The sequence below is a fragment of the Bombina bombina genome, chromosome 3 (assembly GCF_027579735.1).
Source record: "Bombina bombina isolate aBomBom1 chromosome 3, aBomBom1.pri, whole genome shotgun sequence".
NCBI classification, from domain to species: Eukaryota; Metazoa; Chordata; class Amphibia; order Anura; family Bombinatoridae; genus Bombina; species Bombina bombina.
The window spans coordinates 1,222,638,350-1,222,657,806 of NC_069501.1; the positions used below are offsets into that span (position 1 = coordinate 1,222,638,350).

The 19,457-nt window shown below is 36.9% G+C and overlaps 1 protein-coding gene across 1 annotated transcript in view; it reads right to left on the reverse strand.

The window, feature by feature from the left end:
• Positions 1 to 15,942, reverse strand: part of TSKU (tsukushi, small leucine rich proteoglycan) — a 36,444-nt gene extending 20,502 nt beyond the window's left edge. The window contains exon 1 of the mRNA XM_053708696.1: positions 15,706 to 15,942. Within this exon, the coding sequence (XP_053564671.1) occupies positions 15,706 to 15,748 (43 nt within the window). The 5' untranslated portion in view covers positions 15,749 to 15,942. The remainder of the gene's footprint in view (positions 1 to 15,705) is intronic.
• Between the last annotated feature and the right edge of the window lie 3,515 nt (positions 15,943 to 19,457).

Genomic DNA, 19,457 nt, shown 5'->3' on the forward strand with positions numbered 1-19,457 from the left:
TGAGCCTGCGTGTTCATGCGCTTCAGTGAAGGGTAAAATATGCTTTAGATACAGAAAAAGGAAGTGTGTTCATTTTTTCCCAAAACAATGTTTCCAGTGTTTACTTTTGAAAATAAATTTTAGTAACTTGTGCAATCACAATGATTTTTTTTTTCCATATTACGCCCATTATCTAAAGACTGGGCTGGAATTTTTCTTTGTCTACTGTATGGTCCATGCTTTGTAGGAGTTGCTGTATTCAGGTATTAAATGTCTTTGCCAGTAAATGGACATTACACCAAATAATGCATTTAAAAGGACCAGTAAATTTGCATAATCAACAAATGCATGATAAAAAAAAAACACAACAATGAAAAAGCACTTAGTCCGAATTTCAAGTGTAGATTTGAAAGTGGAGAGAAAAAGAGAGAAAAAGAGAGAAAAAGAGAGAAAAAGAAAGAAAAAGAGAGAAAGAGAAAGAAAGAGAGAGAAAGAAAGAAAGAGAGAGAAAGAAAGAAAGAGAGAGAAAGAAAGAAAGAGAGAGAAAGAAAGAAAGAAAGAGAGAGAAAGAAAGAAAGAAAGAGAGAGAAAGAAAGAAAGAGAGAGAAAGAAAGAAAGAGAGAGAAAGAAAGAAAGAGAGAGAAAGAAAGAAAGAGAAAGAAAGAAAGAGAGAGAAAGAAAGAAAGAGAGAGAAAGAAAGAAAGAGAGAGAAAGAAAGAAAGAGAGAGAAAGAAAGAAAGAGAGAGAAAGAAAGAAAGAGAGAGAAAGAAAGAAAGAGAGAGAAAGAAAGAAAGAGAGAGAAAGAAAGAAAGAGAGAGAAAGAAAGAAAGAGAGAGAAAGAAAGAGAGAGAAAGAAAGAAAGAGAGAGAAAGAAAGAAAGAGAGAGAAAGAAAGAGAGAGAAAGAAAGAGAGAGAAAGAAAGAGAGAGAAAGAAAGAGAGAGAGAGAGAAAGAGAGAGAAAGAGAGAGAAAGAGAGAGAAAGAAAGAAAGAAAGAAAGAGAGAGAGAGAGAGAAAGAGAGAGAGAGAAAGAGAGAGAGAGAAAGAGAGAGAGAGAAAGAGAGAGAGAGAGAGAAAGAGAGAGAAAGAGAGAGAAAGAAAGAAAGAAAGAAAGAAAGAAAGAAAGAAAGAAAGAAAGAGAGAAAGAGAGAAAAAGAGAAAAAGAGAAAGAAAGAAAAAGAGAAAGAAAGAAAAAGAGAAAGAAAGAAAAAGAGAAAGAAAGAAAAAGAGAAAGAAAGAGAGAGACAGAGAGAGAGAGAAGGAATGAGAAATCACACACACACACCACAAACGCATATAAACTTGTACATTCGGATCCTTCGTAAGAAGGCAGTTGCTCGAGGCATTTTTTTGGAGCTGGATCTCACACACGTGTTTAAATTCTGCTCTCATATGTATAATTAGTTTTAATCACAAACCAGAGCTTGTCTAGTCACAGGATCCAGGGAGCATTGAAATTTGGTATAAAATAGTTATCTATATGTAGGAAAGTGCAACAAATGCATTATTACTTTTCATGTAATTTACCTCTGTTTTTCTCTCTCAGGGGCATACATTCTGCCATATTGATCTGTGTAGTGTTTTTTTCTGCCCCTAATAAGCCACAAAGGAGATAAGCTAATCAAGTGGCTTTTCAGGGGACAGGTATTTGGTCTACAAAACAATAGGAACTTTAAAAAGCATTTATAATTATAAATCTGTTGGCAAACACATGCATGTAAACAACGATTTCAATATAAAATGTGTATGTATATATATATATATTTATTTTTTTAATGTAGCTCTGTAAAAAAAATAATAATAATAATAATAATAATAATAATAATAATAATATATAAAAAAAATATGATGACTTGACTTCTCACAAACTGAAATGCACCCTGCTGACTTATCAAGGCTAACCCTACTTCATATATTTCCCTAATTGGATTTATCCGAGAACTGCAAAACAATGTACTTAGCATTACAGTGATTCGCCTTTTTGTCTGCAGACATTTTATGGGGTATACTTTTAAAGGGACACTAAAGAGAAAAATATTAGCTTTTTCACGATTCAGAGCATGCATTTTATATTTAAAAAAAAAAATAAAAATGACTTTGTTCTCTTGATATCCTTTGAAGCATAAACCTAGCTAGGCTCATGTTTCTATATACATTGTTGCAAACACTGAAACTATAGAATGCTAATTTATGTGCGTCTGAGCACCTATGAACCAACCTAGGTTTAAATCTTCAATTTAGGATTCCAAGAGTTTAAAGCAATTTTTTTTTTTTACATTGCATGTTCCATCTAAAGTTTAATAAGGTATACTCTAAATGTAATCCACCATTCAAAAAAAAAAAGTACACATGGTGTGGAGTAGATTTAATTAAAAAAAAAAAAAAAAAAAACTAGTATAAAAATGTATTTGTTTTTTTTTCCCTCTTTGTTAAAGGGACAGTTTACTCAAAAATTTTCTCCCCTTTAATTTGTTCCCAATGATCCACTTTACCTGCTGGAGTGTATTAAATTGTTTACAAGTAGCTCCTTTACCCTTATATTGGCATTTGAAATTGTTAATTTAGCATGTGGTATCCCCACCTATTCTGAAAGTTTGTGGCCGCGCGTACCAGCTATAGATAAGCTTTGTAAACACAGCCAGCAGAAGAAATTACACTCCCAGTGTGATAAAGCAGAGATAAGGTAATAAAATGTTGATTTTCCATTGTTCTCTCAAAGTACTGGTGATTGTTTTATGGACAGATATAAGATAAAGAAGCATGTATATGTACACAATGTGATACAGTAATGAGATCTGATTATACCTACAAGCTCAACCTATTTTATTAGGCTGTGGCTTCAAAACACAAAATCAGAGCTTTAATATACAGAAATAAACCTTAAAAAGCTAATTTTCATACATTTTTTACTCTGCAGTTGGTAAAAAAGCAATTGTAAACACATTAAGGGAAAAACTATTTTACAGTATACTGTCCCTTTAAAGGGACACTGAACCCAAATTTGTTCATTTGTAATTCTGAAAGAGCATGCAATTTTAATCAACTTTCTAATTTACTCCTATTATCAATTTTTCTTCGTTCTCTTGCAGCACTTTTTTTATTGGTGGATGAATTTATCCACCAATCAGCAAGGACAACCCAGGTTGTTCAACAAAAATGGGCCGGCATCTAAACTTACATTCTTGCATTTCAAATAAAGATACCAAGAGAATGAAGATAATTTGATAATAGGAGTAAATTCGAAATTTGATTGAAATTTCATGCTCAATCTGAATCACGAAATTAAATTTTTGGGAACAGTGTTCCTTTAAGCCCCCTCTTTTACTGATGCAAGGTGAATAAAGAAGCCATACGCAGAATCCATCATCAGGAAAACACAGTTCCATTTAAATATCAGTAGATAGGGTTTATGGACAAGCAATTTGTTTTCCCATTACTACACTTTTCAGTAGACTAGTTTACATTTGTAGCATTTACAAGTTGCCAGTGCCACTACCCATAAAACAAGACAGCACTTGCTAGAGAGCTGCAAACACCAGAGTAATCAGTATTCTATCCTATATCCCGCTGAACAAGCTGAATGGACAAGGAGCCAAAAGTTGGATTCATGACTCTTTATTTCACTTAAAGGGACATTATACACTCATTTTTTATTTGCATAAATGTTTTGTAGATGATCTATTTATAAAGCCCATAAAGTTTTTTTGTTTTTTTTAAATGTATAATTTTATTTTTAAATAACATTGCTCTGATTTTTAGACTCCTAACCAAGCCCCAAAGTTTTATTTGAATACTGTCAGCTACCTACTCCAGCTTGCTCCTGTTTGTGTAAAGGGTCTTTTCATATGCAAAAGAAGGGGGGGGGGGGGGAGTGTCTTATTTGCCACTTGCAGTGGGCTTTCCAGCTACCTTTTCAACAGAGCCAAACTGACCGCTTCTAAGTAAGTTTTTAAACCATTTTATACTGGATTTGTATAGCAGTATCTGTGCATCTTATTCTTTATAATAGTGTCTATTACATGCAGTTACATGAAAATGAGTGTATACTGTCCCTTTAACTAGAAGTAGATTTAACTTACACTTACCAGAAAAGAAAAAAAAAAAAAAATGAATATAAATCCCAACACAGAGGCAACTTTTTGCACAACCACATAGGCAATATCCTTTACAGAGAAAAAGAATGAACACAATTGATTAGAATATATAATTTTTTTGACTGCTGTTACAGAGTTCATATTTATGCATTTCACCTTAACAGCGTTTTGGCAAAAATATTTGCAATGAATAAAATTACCTCTACAAAAAAGTATATCACTGTTTCAGTGACAGCTTCTACTATGTACAGTCATGTGGAGCATATGTAGATATCTTACATATACCAGCATTTTTTAAAGGGACACTGAACCCATTTTTTTTTCCTTTCAAGATTCAGATAGAGCAGGCAATTTTAAGCAACTTTCTAATTTACTCCTATTAATATTTTTTTCGTTCTCTTGCTATCTTTATTTGAAAAAGAAGGCATCTAAGCTTTTTTTGAGTTCAGAACTCTGGATAGCACTTTTTTTTTTATTGGTGGATGAATTTATCCACCAATCAGCAAGGACAACCCAGGTTGTTCACCAAAAATGGGCTGGCATCTAAACTTACATTCTTGCATTTCAAATAAAGATACCAAGAGAATTAAGAAAATTTGATAATAGGAGTAAATTAGAAAATTGCTTAAAATGTCATGCTCTGAATTACAAAATAAAAAAATTGGGTTCAGTGTCCCTTTAATTATCCGTTTACTTGTATCATTTATGTGGGGTCATAGATAAGCTCCACACAAGCTGTGTTCAGTATAAACTCAGCAAATTGCACATTTTACTAGAATCATTTTTACTAATACAAGCATATTGCATATTTTAGCTAGAATGTTAGATTATTGTGCATATATGATATAATATTGTTTTAAACAAAACATCATGTTAAGAACTCTTGCTTTCATGCCTGTGGGGGGTGAAAGTGGCCCTTAAAAACTGGAAATAAAGCCCCTTTAGATTGCAATATATGCTTAATTATGTACAAAAAAGCTGCAGGTTTCACAGATTTAAAAAAAAGAAAAAAAAAAAAAAAAAAAAGAAAAATGCCCACTGCAGACTTCACAAGCATAATCCTGCAAGTATCTGGTCCCTAACAGGCCTCAGCAGGGGCAACGAGAGAGGAAAATGCCACACAATGCAATCTTTACTAACAAAATGACAGTGGCACAGCACGTCTACTAGCAAGTCTGGATTGGCCCCTACAAATAAGGTGAGTTTGGCCAAACCTTTACACTTGGCTGACCTAGTCATCTTCTAGAGTAAGACATCAGATAAGTCTTGTAATCAAAATCCCTTAAAAAGGACACTCAAGTCAAAATACACTTATGATTCAGAAAGAGCAGCAGTTTTAAGACACTTTACAATTAAACTACCATTATATAATTTGATACAGTATTTTTATATGCACACTTTCTGTTGAACAAGGTCCTACTGAGCATGTGCACAAGCTCACAGAGTAAATGTGTACTAGTCTGTGATTGGCTTATGTCTGTCACATGATACAGGGGGCTGGAAAATTTAAACACCAATTTTTGGTAGTTTGTAAATCAATTTGCAGAGTTTTGATGTAAAGATTTATTCTTAAATGCACTGCACTTAGGGAAAATGCATCTAGTAACCAATCACTGGGTACTCTGCCTGCTCAGAAAACCTGTGGTGATTGAAAGTGGGTTCAAGGGGGAATATACACATATGCTTAATATAGGTGTTTCATGCACAGTAAAAGCTTTTACTAAAACTATTAGATTTTACTAGAAGAATTTTTGGCAATATAAATGTACTGCAAAAAAAAACCCACTTTGTGTAGATGCTTACACGATATATCTACGGTCATTGAAAAGGCGTTTGTAAAAACTTTATATCTTATCTACCCCGGAAATGAGCAACTAAACAAAAAGAATAAAAATAATAAATAAATGAATGAAAAATGCGCACTAAACAGATTTAAAGAGAAAATTATGTTTAAAGTCACTTTAAAATAATCTCCATATATAAAATCTCTAATAGAAAGAGTTTTGTCAATTTTCTCACACAACTGGATGGTAAAGTTCAGCAGCAAGTGGCTTTGTTTATTTAAGTCTAAAGATTAGATGTTGCTTCTAAAACTAACATTAACCAGAGTAATCCTTATCACAATGATAAAACCGGAAACCAAAATGTCATGCGATTTCTACAGAGATCCGGAAAGCAGCTAATCTGTCAACCAGCCCCCAATTGCACGTTATAGGATTCTGGTCACACACTGTACCACTCCTTTATAAATCCCAGGGAGACAAGCACTCTCTAGATGCCTGCTTAAAGCTTAGAAAGCCACCACACATCCTCTTGCGGTATCAGTCAACCCACTGCTGTGAAAGGATCACAAATGACAACAGGGACATTTTAAAAAGGGACCTGGATTAACCCCTATATTGAAAAATATGATTTGGAGCTTCTCTGGCCCTCAAGGATTCCGTGCCTCATTTCCACTGCAAAAACAAAATGCCTTTTTGTTTAGGGAGGTGCCCTAGTATAATTTAAAGGGTTAACAATAAACTGAGTGGTCTCACTCCCTTTTCTGTCGATACAGAACTCTTCGTATTGCTCCCAGCAATAATTCAACAGTGAGACAACATTGAAGCTCTCTTCTGATTACAAGTAAAACCCCAAAACATTCTAGATTTGGCACAAATCATTCTCTAGGTGTTACAGATCAGCAGTAATGTGAACCCAGAGAAAAGCACAAGTGAATATCCTGTGCATTAATGTACAGTGTTATATAGCAAGGTGCCCATTGGTCTACATTAGGGAAATCTGTCACTGTAATTCACTTATCTATTTGCCAAGAAAATCTGAGCAAAACATTTTTTTTAATTTCTTAAGAGGGCGATCACACAAGAAACTTGTGATGTACTGGTATGCAGCTAGGTCATGAGTACGCCACTGCTGATTGGCTCACAGGATGAGTCCCCTTGTAATCAGCAGCTTGCTGTGGTTCCTGAGCAATATTTTATGTATGTGTTAAACATACAGACTTGCAACATCACTAGTGCACAAATGACATGCTGTATAGAATTAGAATGTCATGAGATGCAGGACACAGCAAAGATGGTACAACTCTATTTTATTAAAAAGCGCTGCGGAATCTGTTGGCGCTCTACAAATACCTAATAATAATAATAATAATAATAATAATAATAATAATAATAAGAGCATGGCTGATCTCACTAACTGCGACACAGACAAAACGGACCTAAGCCCCGCCCCCAATCTAGCGACGTCACTTCCTGCTCTCATCACATCTTCCCCCTTTTCAAAGGACAAAACTTACATTTGAAAATAACAAACAACAAGATATACAAACAAAGTATACAACAACAATTTTGTATAGTATATAACAAATAAGTTACAGAAAATATAAACCACATGAATTACATCCTGACTTGAACATCGGGGTAGACTACCCTAGTTCACAGTGACCATGGGATTATTCTGCCCATACTTCCGGTCACTGTTCTAATTAAAGTTAATCCCGATATCGGAAGTTTCACCACTCTTTCCTCTTGATGTAACTCTACATGAACTGTCCTCTGATACAGAAGAAGGTGATTGAGAGTCCGCTGGAGGCAAAGACATATCCACGATGTGATCTTGCTGAGGGGAAGGCACCCCTTTTAAAAACAGGGGATCCCACCAGCGGTGGTACTGAGGAATCCAGTTCCAAACTCTCAGGTACAGGCTGAAGATGTTTTCGGTTACGTCGTGTAACTGTCCCTCCATCAGTAAGGACTACATAAGACCTTGGTTCTGGAGAGCGTCCAATTACCGTAGCAGGCGTCTTCCATTTCTTCTCATCATCCAGTTTAATTCTGACACTTTGCCCCGCATTCAGCTCCTGCAAGGGCCTCGCAGAATGTCTCATGTCGTAGAAGAATCGATAGCCCCTTCTTGCCTCTTCATCCTTCCTAAAGGACTTCGTCCCAAGAAATAGAGCCAGTCGGCTGGAAGACACCCACAGAGGGTAAAGTGGTGGAAATCTGGCGTCCTAGCATCAGCTGTGCCGGGCTAAACCCCATGGATTGAATGGGTGTCACCCTATAGGAGGGCCAGGTACAGCTCAGATTGCTTTAAAATTAATTTTGTTGTTTGAACTACCCTTTCAGCATTCCGTTGGCCTGCGGGTAATGTGGACTTGACGTGGAATGTATAAAATCATATTCCCTGCTGAAAGAACTGAACTCTGTAGAAGCGAACTGCATTCTGTTATCACTCACCAGCTCCAATAGAATGCCCCACCGGGCGAACAAGCTCTTAAGATTAATGATAACAGCTTGACTTGAGATTTCATTCAAAGGTGCAATTTCCAAATACCTGGAATAGTAGTCGATCACAACTAGGAACTTTTTCTCGTGCAATTCGCACAAATCAGCAGCTATTTTCTGCCACGGGCCTACAGGCAGCGGAGTAGAAATCAAAGTCTCCCTTCTCCAAGTAGGCCGGCGTTCCCGGCAAAAGGCACATTTAGACACATGACTTGCAATGTCGGAGCTGATCCCAGGCCACCATACAGCCGTAGTTGCCCTTTCTCTGCACTTTGCAATGCCTAAGTGTCCATTGTGAATCCTGTTTTAACATCTCCTGCCTCATGCTGACAGGAATATTGATGCGGTCCTGGAACAGCACCAAGCCCTCCAGCTCCGTGAGCTGCAACCTCTCTGGCTGGTAAGAACTAAGACATCCAGGCTGCCCAACTCTCAGGCCAACCTTTTATGTACTTTATAACTTCTAGGAGGTCTGTATCTAAAAAGGTCTTTCTTTATTTCTTCTAGTTTTCTTGAAGAAATGGACTTTGAGGCCAGAACTGAATCTACATACACTTTCACATCCGATTTGGTTGAAGACTCTTCGGCAGCAGCCAGCGGGAGCCTGGATAGTGTATCTGCCACAACCAGTTGTTTCCCCGGCACATGCACTGCCTGAACGTTGAACCTGAACAGCCTCATTAGAAGTCTCTGGCATCTTAAGGGTGTTTTGTCGATATCGTAGGAGTTGATTAGGAGGGACTAGCGGTTTATGGTCAGTCTACAGACTAAATTTCTCTAAACCCACTAGGTAACGGTGAAGCGCTCACAGGCCCAAACTGCAGCCAGGCACTCTCTTAATTTGAGCGTATTTTGACTCAGCAGCCGTCAGTGTGCGGGAACAGTAGGCGATGGGCTGTAGTTTATTTTCATTTAACTGCAGGAGGACAGCCCCTAACCCTTAACTGCTCGCATCAGCACTAACCACAGTCTTTTTGGAAGGGTTGTAGAACCCCAGCACTGGGGCAGACCCAGATAATTTACAAGGCCCAATATTTGTCTCAGCTCATGTACATCGGAAGGACTTTTCATCTGTTCAATAGCACAAATTTTCTTGGGGTCTGGCTTGATGCCATCCACATTGATATGCCCAAAGTAACAGAACTCAGCATTTCTAAAATGGCATTTTTCTTTATTTAGCTTCAGCCCAGACTCTGATATTATGCAACACACAGCTCAATCGTTGATCATGTTCCTCCAAAGTAGACCCATACACTAAGATGTCATCCATGACGACTGCCGTGCCCATGTGGTCTCTTAGGAGAGAACTCATTTCCCTTTGAAAGATTTCAGTAAACAGAGGATATCCCGAAGGGGAGTCTGCAGAAGCAAAACCTACCTACCGGTGTAATAAAGGTAGTCAGTTTGTGGCACTTTGGATCTAGAGGAATCGTCCAATGTAGAGAAGAACTTAGCTCCAGCCAATTTCGGAGCTATGTCTTCCAGTGTCGGCAGCAGAAATCTCTCTCTTCACTGCCTCATTCAACCTTTTCAAGTCTACGCAAATGCGCACCTTCCTGTTTTTCTTTGCAACAGGTACAATGGGGGCACACCAGTCAGTTGCTTCAACAACCTCTTCAATAACCCCCATATTCTTCATGCGCATAAGCTCCTTCTCCACTTGAGGCATGAGCGGGAACGGAATTCTACGGGGAGTAGTAATGCTGTATGGGACTGCGTCACCTTTAAGTGATATACGGACTGGCTTGCAATTCAGTAGGCCCAATTCACCAAACATATCTTCAGAAATCTCATTCACTCTGGCTACTATGCCCAAACCACAGGCTGCTTTTCTGATCAATAAATTGTTAGAACAATGACCTAGAACCACATGCACCCACATGGTGAATTTCCTTTGCTTGTACTTGCAGCTGGTAAGAAATTTCCCTGCACAATCAATGCGGCCACCAGGACTATGGACTTTTGTAGTAACTTTTGCCAGATGGGGCTGTTGAGGCAGTTTTATGAATGCTGCAAGGGACATTACAGCGATATCTGCTCCTGTGTCAATCTTAAAGGCAACTTTGGCTCCCATTACAGTAAAAGTAACCTTCCAATCATCTTCTGAACCCGGCCGTTCAACAACAGACCCTACACAAAGGACACTTCACGACCCTCCTGGTCGCTATCCACCTGCATCTCCGTAATATATTCAGTTTTACACACCACTTCAAAATGGCCCATCCTTTTACATATTCTACATCTTTTGTCTTTAGCAGGGCATATGACACTGATCATGGGCACGGCTGCACCGGGCATGCTGCGCCCATCCACTTCTAGGTCTACCGCTCACACTGTGCCTTTCACTGGCAGCTCTCCTAAACGGCTGTACTTCATCCACAATACTCTCAGATCAGCACTTTGCTTTTTCACCAGTTCACTCTGGCGGGCCATCCTAATAGCCCCATCTAATGTTAAATCAGACTAACTGTAGCTTCAGTGAGACTGCCGTATCTGCAATGCCAATAACTATTCTGTCTCTGATTTGCTCTTCTTTAGCAACACCAAACTCACAGAATTCAGCTAATTCATACAGGCTGCGCACAAATGACTCCACAGATTCTCCCACACGCTGATTACGTTTGTGAAAACAAGCTCTCTCATGAATCACATTTCTTTTGGGCACAAAGTGGGCACTGAGTTTATCCATAACTATTTCAAAGTTAAATTCTTCCCCCTCTTGGAAAATAAAAGCATCGAACACTGGCTCCACATCTTTCCCCATAGAGTATAAACGAGAATTAACTTGTACTTCACCACTCTCCTTGTCCAGCTTGGAAGCAATCCTGAAGCGCTGAACCCGCTGATGCAATGTGGGCCAAGCTGCAGGCTGAGAGAAATCGAAAGGCTCAGGTGGGGTAAACTTTGACATTGTCATCGATCAGGAAACAGGAGCGTAGGCAAGCACTTCTGACACCATGTCATGAGATGCAGGACACAGCAAAGATGGTACAACTCTATTATATTACAGAGCGTGGAAATATACATCTAGTATGGTTGATCTCACTAACTAACTGCGACACAGACAAACGGACCTAAGCCCCGTCCCCAATCTAGTGACGTCACTTCCTGCTCTCGTCACATAGAAAATGTGATTTTCCACTATAATGTCCCTTTAAAGGCCGACTATAATACATTCAATGCACCAGTTTCTTCACATATGCCCCCCCTCCAAGCCACTTAAAAGGGACAGTAAAGTCAAAATTAAAAAACTTTGATTCAGATAGAACATGCAATTTTAAACAACTTTCCAATTTACTTCAGTTATCAAATTTGATCTGTTCTCTTGGTAACTTATTGAATAGTAAAACTAGGTAGGCTCATAAGAGCTCAGGAGTGTGCACGTGTCTTTAGTACTCCATGACAGCAGTGCTTTGCAACATTGTATATCAAAGCTACAAATAATGTTCTAAAACACTGCTGCCATAGAGTACTAAAGACACATGCACACTCCTGAGCTTATCTGGTTTTACTCAAATTTGATAACAGAAGTAGATTGGAAAGTGGTTTAAAAATGGCATGCTCTGTCTGAATCATGAAAGTTAAATTTTTACTTTACTGTCCCTTTAAAAAAAGGGACTCAAACATTTAATATGAATAGTATTGTGGTTATGCCCCGCCTCTCTCTAGTTAAGGGTGCCGCCATTTTGAACTCTGGCTTTCACTGCATTATAGTGCTCATTTGTCTGCACATGTGCAGCGTATTTTATTTAAAGGGACATCTGAATTTTTTCTTTCACGATTCAGATAGAAAGTTGCCTAAAATTTCATGCTCTAATTTACTCCTATTATCAAATTTTCTTCGTTCTCTTGCTATATTTATTTGAAAAGCAGGAATGTTAATTTAAGCAGCCAGCCCATTTTAGGCTCAGCACCATGGATAGCGCTGGCTTATTGGAGGCTTACATTTACCCACAAATAAGCAAGCATAACCCAGGTTCTCAACCAAAAATGGGCCGGCTCCTATGCATCAAATTCCTGCTTTTTAAATAATGATAGCAAGAGAACGAAGAAAAATTGATAATAGGAGTAAATTAGAAAGTTGCATGCTCTATCTGAATCATGAAAGAAAAAAAATTTGGGTTTAGTGTCCCTTTAAAAATGGACAGTCAACACCAGAAATGTTATTGTTTAAAATGATAGAGAATCCCTTTAATTAAACAATTTTGCATAACCAACACTTATATTAAAGTGACAGTTTGCTCAAAAGTGTTCTCCCCTTTAATTTGTTCCCAATGATCCACTTTACCTGCTGGAGAGTATTAAATTGTTTACAAGTATTTCCATTACCCTTATATTTGCATTTAAAATAGTTTATTTAGCCTGTGGTATCCCCACCCAGCCTGAAAGTTTTTGGCCTCAAGGCCAAGCTGTGTTAACACAGCCAGTAGAAGAAATTACACTCCCAGTGAGTTATAGAAGTGATAAGGAAATACAAATGTAAATTTTCCATTGTTGACTCCAAGTATTAATGATTGGTTTATAGACAGATATAAGATAAAGAAGCAGGTATATGTACACACGGTGATAAAGTAATGAGATCTGATTATACCTACAAGCTCAACCCATTTTATTATTAGGATGTGGCTTAAAAAACACAAAATCAGCTAATTCATATACACAAATAAGCCTTAAAAAAGCAAATCTCATACATGTTATACTCTGCATCTAGTAAAAAAGTAATTGGAAAAACAATTTTATAGTATACTGTCCCTTTAAGTCCAAATTAAACGTTCATGATTCCGATAGGGTATGTCATTTCAAACAACTTTATTATTTACTTTTTTCATTATATTTGCTTTTTTCTCTTGGTATTTTAAACCGATCCTACTGAGCATGTGCACAAGCTCACAGAGTATATGTATACTAATGTGTGATTGGCTGATGTCTGTCACATGATATAGGGGGGCAGTAAATGGGGGGGAGAGAGAAAAATCTGCTTGTTTGAAATTTAGAGTAGGTGTTAAATCATTGTCTTTATTATGCACTTATTAATTATGCAATTCTACAGCATTGTGTGTGCCTTTAAAAGGGACACTCAAGTCAAAATTTAAAGGGACAGAATAAACCAATCTTCATATAACTGTATGTAATCCACACTACTATAAAGAATAATATGCACAGATACTGATCTAAAAATCCAGTATAAAACCATTTAAAAAAAAACTTACTTAGAAGCTCCCAGGTTAGCACTGTTAAAACGTTAAGCTGGAACACCCACAGCAAGTGGTTCTATAGCAAAAAAAAAAAAGCAAACAACCCCCCCCTTCCTTTGCATATGAAAAGACTTTACACAAACAGGAGCAAGCTGGAGTAGGTATACATCAGTATTCGCCTAAAACTTTAGGGCATGGTTAGGACTCGAGTCTGAAAATCAATGCAATGTATTTAAAAAAAAATATGCAAAACTATACTTAAAAAAAAAAAAGAAAAAGAAAAAAGAAAAAGCTGTAAGGCTATATAAATAGATCTACAAAATATTTAGTGTACAATGTCCTTTTATGATTCAGATAGAGAATGCAATTTTAAACAACTTTCCAATTTACCTTAATTAACAAAATGTGTAGTCTTTTTATAGTTACACTGTTTGAGTAACCAGCACCAGTGAGCACGTGCAAGAACTCACAGAATATATGTATATGCATTTGTGATTGGCTGATGGCTGTCACATGATACAAGAGGCATGGAATAGACATAACTGAAATTTCAGTTCACTGCCATCGCATTGTCTTGTTAACATGCATTTGTTGATTGTGCAAATCTACTGTATTTACTAGATCTTTAAATTGCAGGACCATAATTCAACACATAAGCATTATATATCACATTAAAGTGTTCATGTCCCTTTAAATCAATCATTTAGCTAATCATCATTAGAGTGGGACTAAGATTTTTTTTTAACATCCGCAAGCTAGAGCACGTTTTTATGGTCTTAAGTACTCTCCAGAGCAGACATGACTCAAACATTTTAGAAAAGGGAAATTCAGCACAGACATAGGAGTTTTCCTATAAATTAAGTAGACACTTGACAGCTGTTTATGAGGAGGATGTAACTATACAATACACAGATGTTTCTATACACAGGCATTTAATAGAATATTCTAACATTTATAAAGACAGTTAACCATTGATATGCCTGGCACCATTTAGCAAAAACGACTCCAGATAGCGATAGATAGATTTCCAGCAGGATAACTCCAATCTTTAGAGCAAGCTTACATTTGTCAGCAATATATATTTGTTCACATATAATGCTTGATTTAAAGTCTGATAAGCATTTTTGTACATTTGTTTGTTTGATAAGCTTTTGGAATGAGAGATAAACTTATTAACCACTAAGTTTCCAACTAACAAAGTTTAGTGACGTCCCAGTAGCCCGACTCCACCCCCCTTCTCCTTTTAGGGCTGAAGACTGGGACTGGTCTGAGGTCTCAGGGCAGGAGGAGGGCGCAGGAGCTGCAGCTGCTGATCAAATTACTTGCAGCCGTGGCAATTTCATCTCAAGAAAAGAATAAAAAAAAAACGAAACCACACACACATCCAAGCTCACACAGTATATAACAGACATTAACCCCTGAATCCCACACAAGGCAGAAATACTATAGAATGTTACAGATTGTAATACATTTGTTCTATTCGGCTGAAATGTCAACTTTACACCAGTTAAGGAATATATATATATATATATATATATATATATATATATATATATATATATACACATACACACACACATTGTATTAATGTTTATCTAGTATTTTAGTAAAAACTTGGTTTATAAATGTCAATATAGTAAGGATTAGTTAAATCTGCAGCATGAGTAAGAGGTTAGGCTTTTCCTCATTTAGTATTACTTGTGCAAAAGAGATATATATATATATATATATATATATATATATATATATATATATATATATATATATACACACACACACACACATACATGTATTTGTTTAAAACATGATAAAACATTTCTGCTTTAACCCATTGATTACCCCCAAAAAAATCATCTTTATTTTCTGCCAATGGTGATTAAGTTGCAAACTATTTACTAAAGGTGAAAAAGGCCAAAAAAAAAAGGAAAATGTGAGTCGATATCAAGTTACAGAGGAACTGGTATCTACAGAAGTTTGCAGAACTAAAAAGGTGAAACAGTCACGTCTGTGTGCTACAAAGTTCCCAGTGTATTCTGGGCTAAGAGAAACAATAGTGAGGAACTGAACCACAGCAGCAGCACATGGGCAGGAGAGAGCTGCGGATAGCAGATACAGGGGCCCACACCAGACGGTACCGGTACCAGACTTACCTCTGAGATCCAGCTGGCTGTGAGAAGATCCCCTCATGAGCATACAATCAGTAACGCTGTGATATCCAGACCCTCCTCTGGCATTCTCTGTGTGTGAACTGAACTTCTAATCCCTGGCATTCATTTATATCAATGCAAACACCTATCTGAGCCCAGAACAAGAGCGCACCTTGCCCCCTCCCCTGCCCCCCGCAGAGATGGCTCCTCTCCTGCTGCTCACAGAGCCCCCTCTCCCTGCATTGTCATACTCTCTCTAAAACAAGCTGCTACTGATTCTCTTGCTGGAGAGTGCTGCTTCCCCCACTAGGGGAGCGTCTCAAAAGCTCAGGAAAAGAAGGGAAAAAAAAAAGCTCAATTCCCAGGATTGGGCTAAGGCAGTTATCAAGATTAACCCTTTGGAAGCCAAATAGCTGCCAAACATGGCTTAGTTTAGCTGCAAATTGTATCATAGAAGTCACATTATGGTGGAGCAAATGGGAAATTCTATCTAAATAAAATGATATAGCTGTATTTAACACACATAAGTTATATACTGAGAAAAATTGTAATAAATAAAATATGATTTAAAATACAACTCTAAATTACTTTGTCACAAAGTATTATTTCATTATGACAAGGAATTACATTCATTATTTTTTATACTATAAGAGTAAATGTAGTAACCCATTTAGAATGTTGAAAGAAAATAGTTGAATATTGTTCATTTTTTTGTGACTTCTTTTACACTCGTGTCACACGTTTTTGACATATTTTGTATACTCAAGTGACATTAATGCTATATTTAGATACATGTCTGTGAAACACCAGGGAGTTCATTAGTGCAATACAAAAATATATATGTATGGGTGTGAATGATTGATAGATTAGATATAGATAAAAATATAGATAGATACTGTAGATAGATACATGGATAGATAAATAGATACTATAGATAGATAAATGATAGAGATTGATAGATACAGATAGATCTGACTAAAGCTTTTCCACACCACCTAGGCTATGAACAATAAGGGACCATTCAGCCCAAATTTTTGTATGAAAATCTCACCTGAAATAAAATAATATTATTAAATGGACGTTGTATTCAAGGAAGCAGCTAATAAGAGTTTATTGTATTCAAAAATATTACAAAAAACACAATTTCAAATGAGCTGGGTGCCCCCCCCCCTCCCGGCTGGGGTTCTTTTTGATTACATAGCTTTTCTATATTGCAGTACTGAGATTTACTGTGTAAGCTGTAGCTTCAGCATATAGAAGCAGCTATTTTAAACAACAAAATAAAAGTAACAGAGCTATTCGTAAGCTATTTAAAACAGTCTAGCAGGTAAAATTAACCATTGGGAACACATTAAAGGGATAGTAAACCCCAAAATTGTCTTTTATGATGCAAATAGAACATACAATTTTAAACAACTTTCCACTTTACTTTTATTATCAAATTTTCTTCATTCTTTTGTTATCCATTGCTGAAGGGACAGGTGTTCTAAAATAAGTCTCGACTTAGAAGAATGCGGGACCTGCGTCACTTCCGGTGACGTGACATCAGCTGTTTGAGGTGTGTGGCGCTCACTGCGCATGCGCAAGTGGCCCAACCTCTCAGCAAAGGGTTGATTAATTATATGGAGATTGGCCTTTATTGCGCATGCGCTCCTGATACACTCGACATCAGAGGAACCAGTATTTATACAGGCGAGTTGCCTTCAAGGCGCATGCGCGCGGTGACATAAATGGGGGTGGAAAAAAAAAACATACAATTTTTTATAATATGAAAAATATGTGAATCCCAAATGATCAACACTTAAAGTATAGGGCGGATTCCATTAAAAAACTTCATGTATAGTGTCACGTGGCCCCACAAAATCTAACGGTTGTGTCTGCATAGAGTGATCGGACCTAAGGTTTAGGGAATTAACCATTTACAGATTTAAATAAATAAATAGCCATGTGATCAGGGGGCTGTCAAAAGAGGCTTAGCTACAAGGTAATCACAGAGGTAAAATGTTGGCTGTGCAAAATTGGGGAATAGGTAATAAAGGGATTAACTATCTTTTTAAACAATAATAATTTTGGAGTAAACTTGTCCCTTCAACTCTTTCAGTTCCCAGCACATTTCCTGGAATCCAAGCTCGCTAAGCGTTAGTATTTTTCATTTTAGTTTGTGCATTCATTCAGAAAACAAATGCACATCTCTACTTTAGATCATCAGGCATCTATGTGAGACCAGTGCAATCTCTGTCTGAAAATATAGTATTTTTAATAAAATTATAAATATATTGCTCAAGACACACACACTCCTGAGCTTACTTAAAGGGACAGTATACACCTATTTTCATATAACTGCATGTAATAGACACTACTATAAAGAAGATTATGCACGGATACTGATCTAAAAATCCAGTATAAAACCTTTTATAAACTGATTTAGAAGCTCCCAGTTTAGCATTGTTAATGAGGTTAAACTGGGACACCCAGGGGCTAGGAAAACAATAAGAGCAGACACTACCACCCCCCCCCACCCCCCTCTGCTCACAATATCTCTTTAAAGGGACATTATACACTCATTTTTTCTTTGCATAAATGTTTTGTAGATGATCTATTTATATAGCCCATAAAGTTTTTTAAAAAAATAAATGTATAGTTTTGCTTATTTTTAAATAACATTGCTCTGATTTTCAGACTCCTAACCAAGCCCCAAAGTTTTATGTGAATACTGTCAGCTACCTTCTCCAGCTTGCTGCTGTTTGTGTAAAGGGTCTTTTCATATGTAAAAGAAGGGGGAGGGGGGGAGTGTCTTATTTGCCACTTGCAGTGGGCTTTCCAGCTACCTTTTCAACAGAGCCAAACTTACAGCTTCTAAGTGAGTTTTTAAACAGTTTTATACTGGATATTTATATCAGTATCTGTGCATCTTATTCTTTATAGTAGTGTCTATTACATGCAGTTATATGAAATTGAGTGTATACTGTCCCTTTAAAGGGATAAATACATTTCATACACCTTCCTCTAATTATGGGCACGCCATTCTGAATCTGAAACCTAAATCTCACTGCAGGTATCTGAAGGAGAGTTACTGCACATATGCAAACACATCATCTCTATAATGCAGTGAAAGCTAGATTTCAACATGGGAGTAACCATGACTAGAGGTAGATGGAGAATAACCTCAATACTATTCTTATAAAAATGAAATATATTAAATTAGGTAAATTGTTAAAATAATTCTAAGATAAAGAAGTAACATTGACGATCATGATGCATTTGAACCTTGTTTTATAAGTTGCATCCTCTATTAAAGGGTCACTGAACCCACATTTTTTTCTTTAGTGATTTGGATAGAGCATGCAATTTTAAGCAACTTTCTAATTTACTCCTATTATCAATTTTTCTTCTTTCTTCTTTCTATCTTTATTTGAAAAGAAGGCATCTAAGCTATTTTTGGTTCAGAACCCTGGACAGCACTGGTTTATTGGTGGATGAATGTATCCACCAATCAGCAAGAACAACCCAGGTTGTTCACCAAAAAATGGGCCGGCATCTAAACTTACATTCTTGATTTTAAAATAAAGATACAAAGAGAATGAAGTAAAATTTGATAATGGGAGTAAATTAGAAAGTTGCTTAAAATTGCATGCTCTATTTGATTCACAAAAGAAAAAAATTGGGTTCAGTGTCCCTTTAAAGTCATGAAACTTTAATTCGGACTTCAATGAAAGGCTACAAAGAAGAATACAAGAACTGGAGAGAGAAGAGAT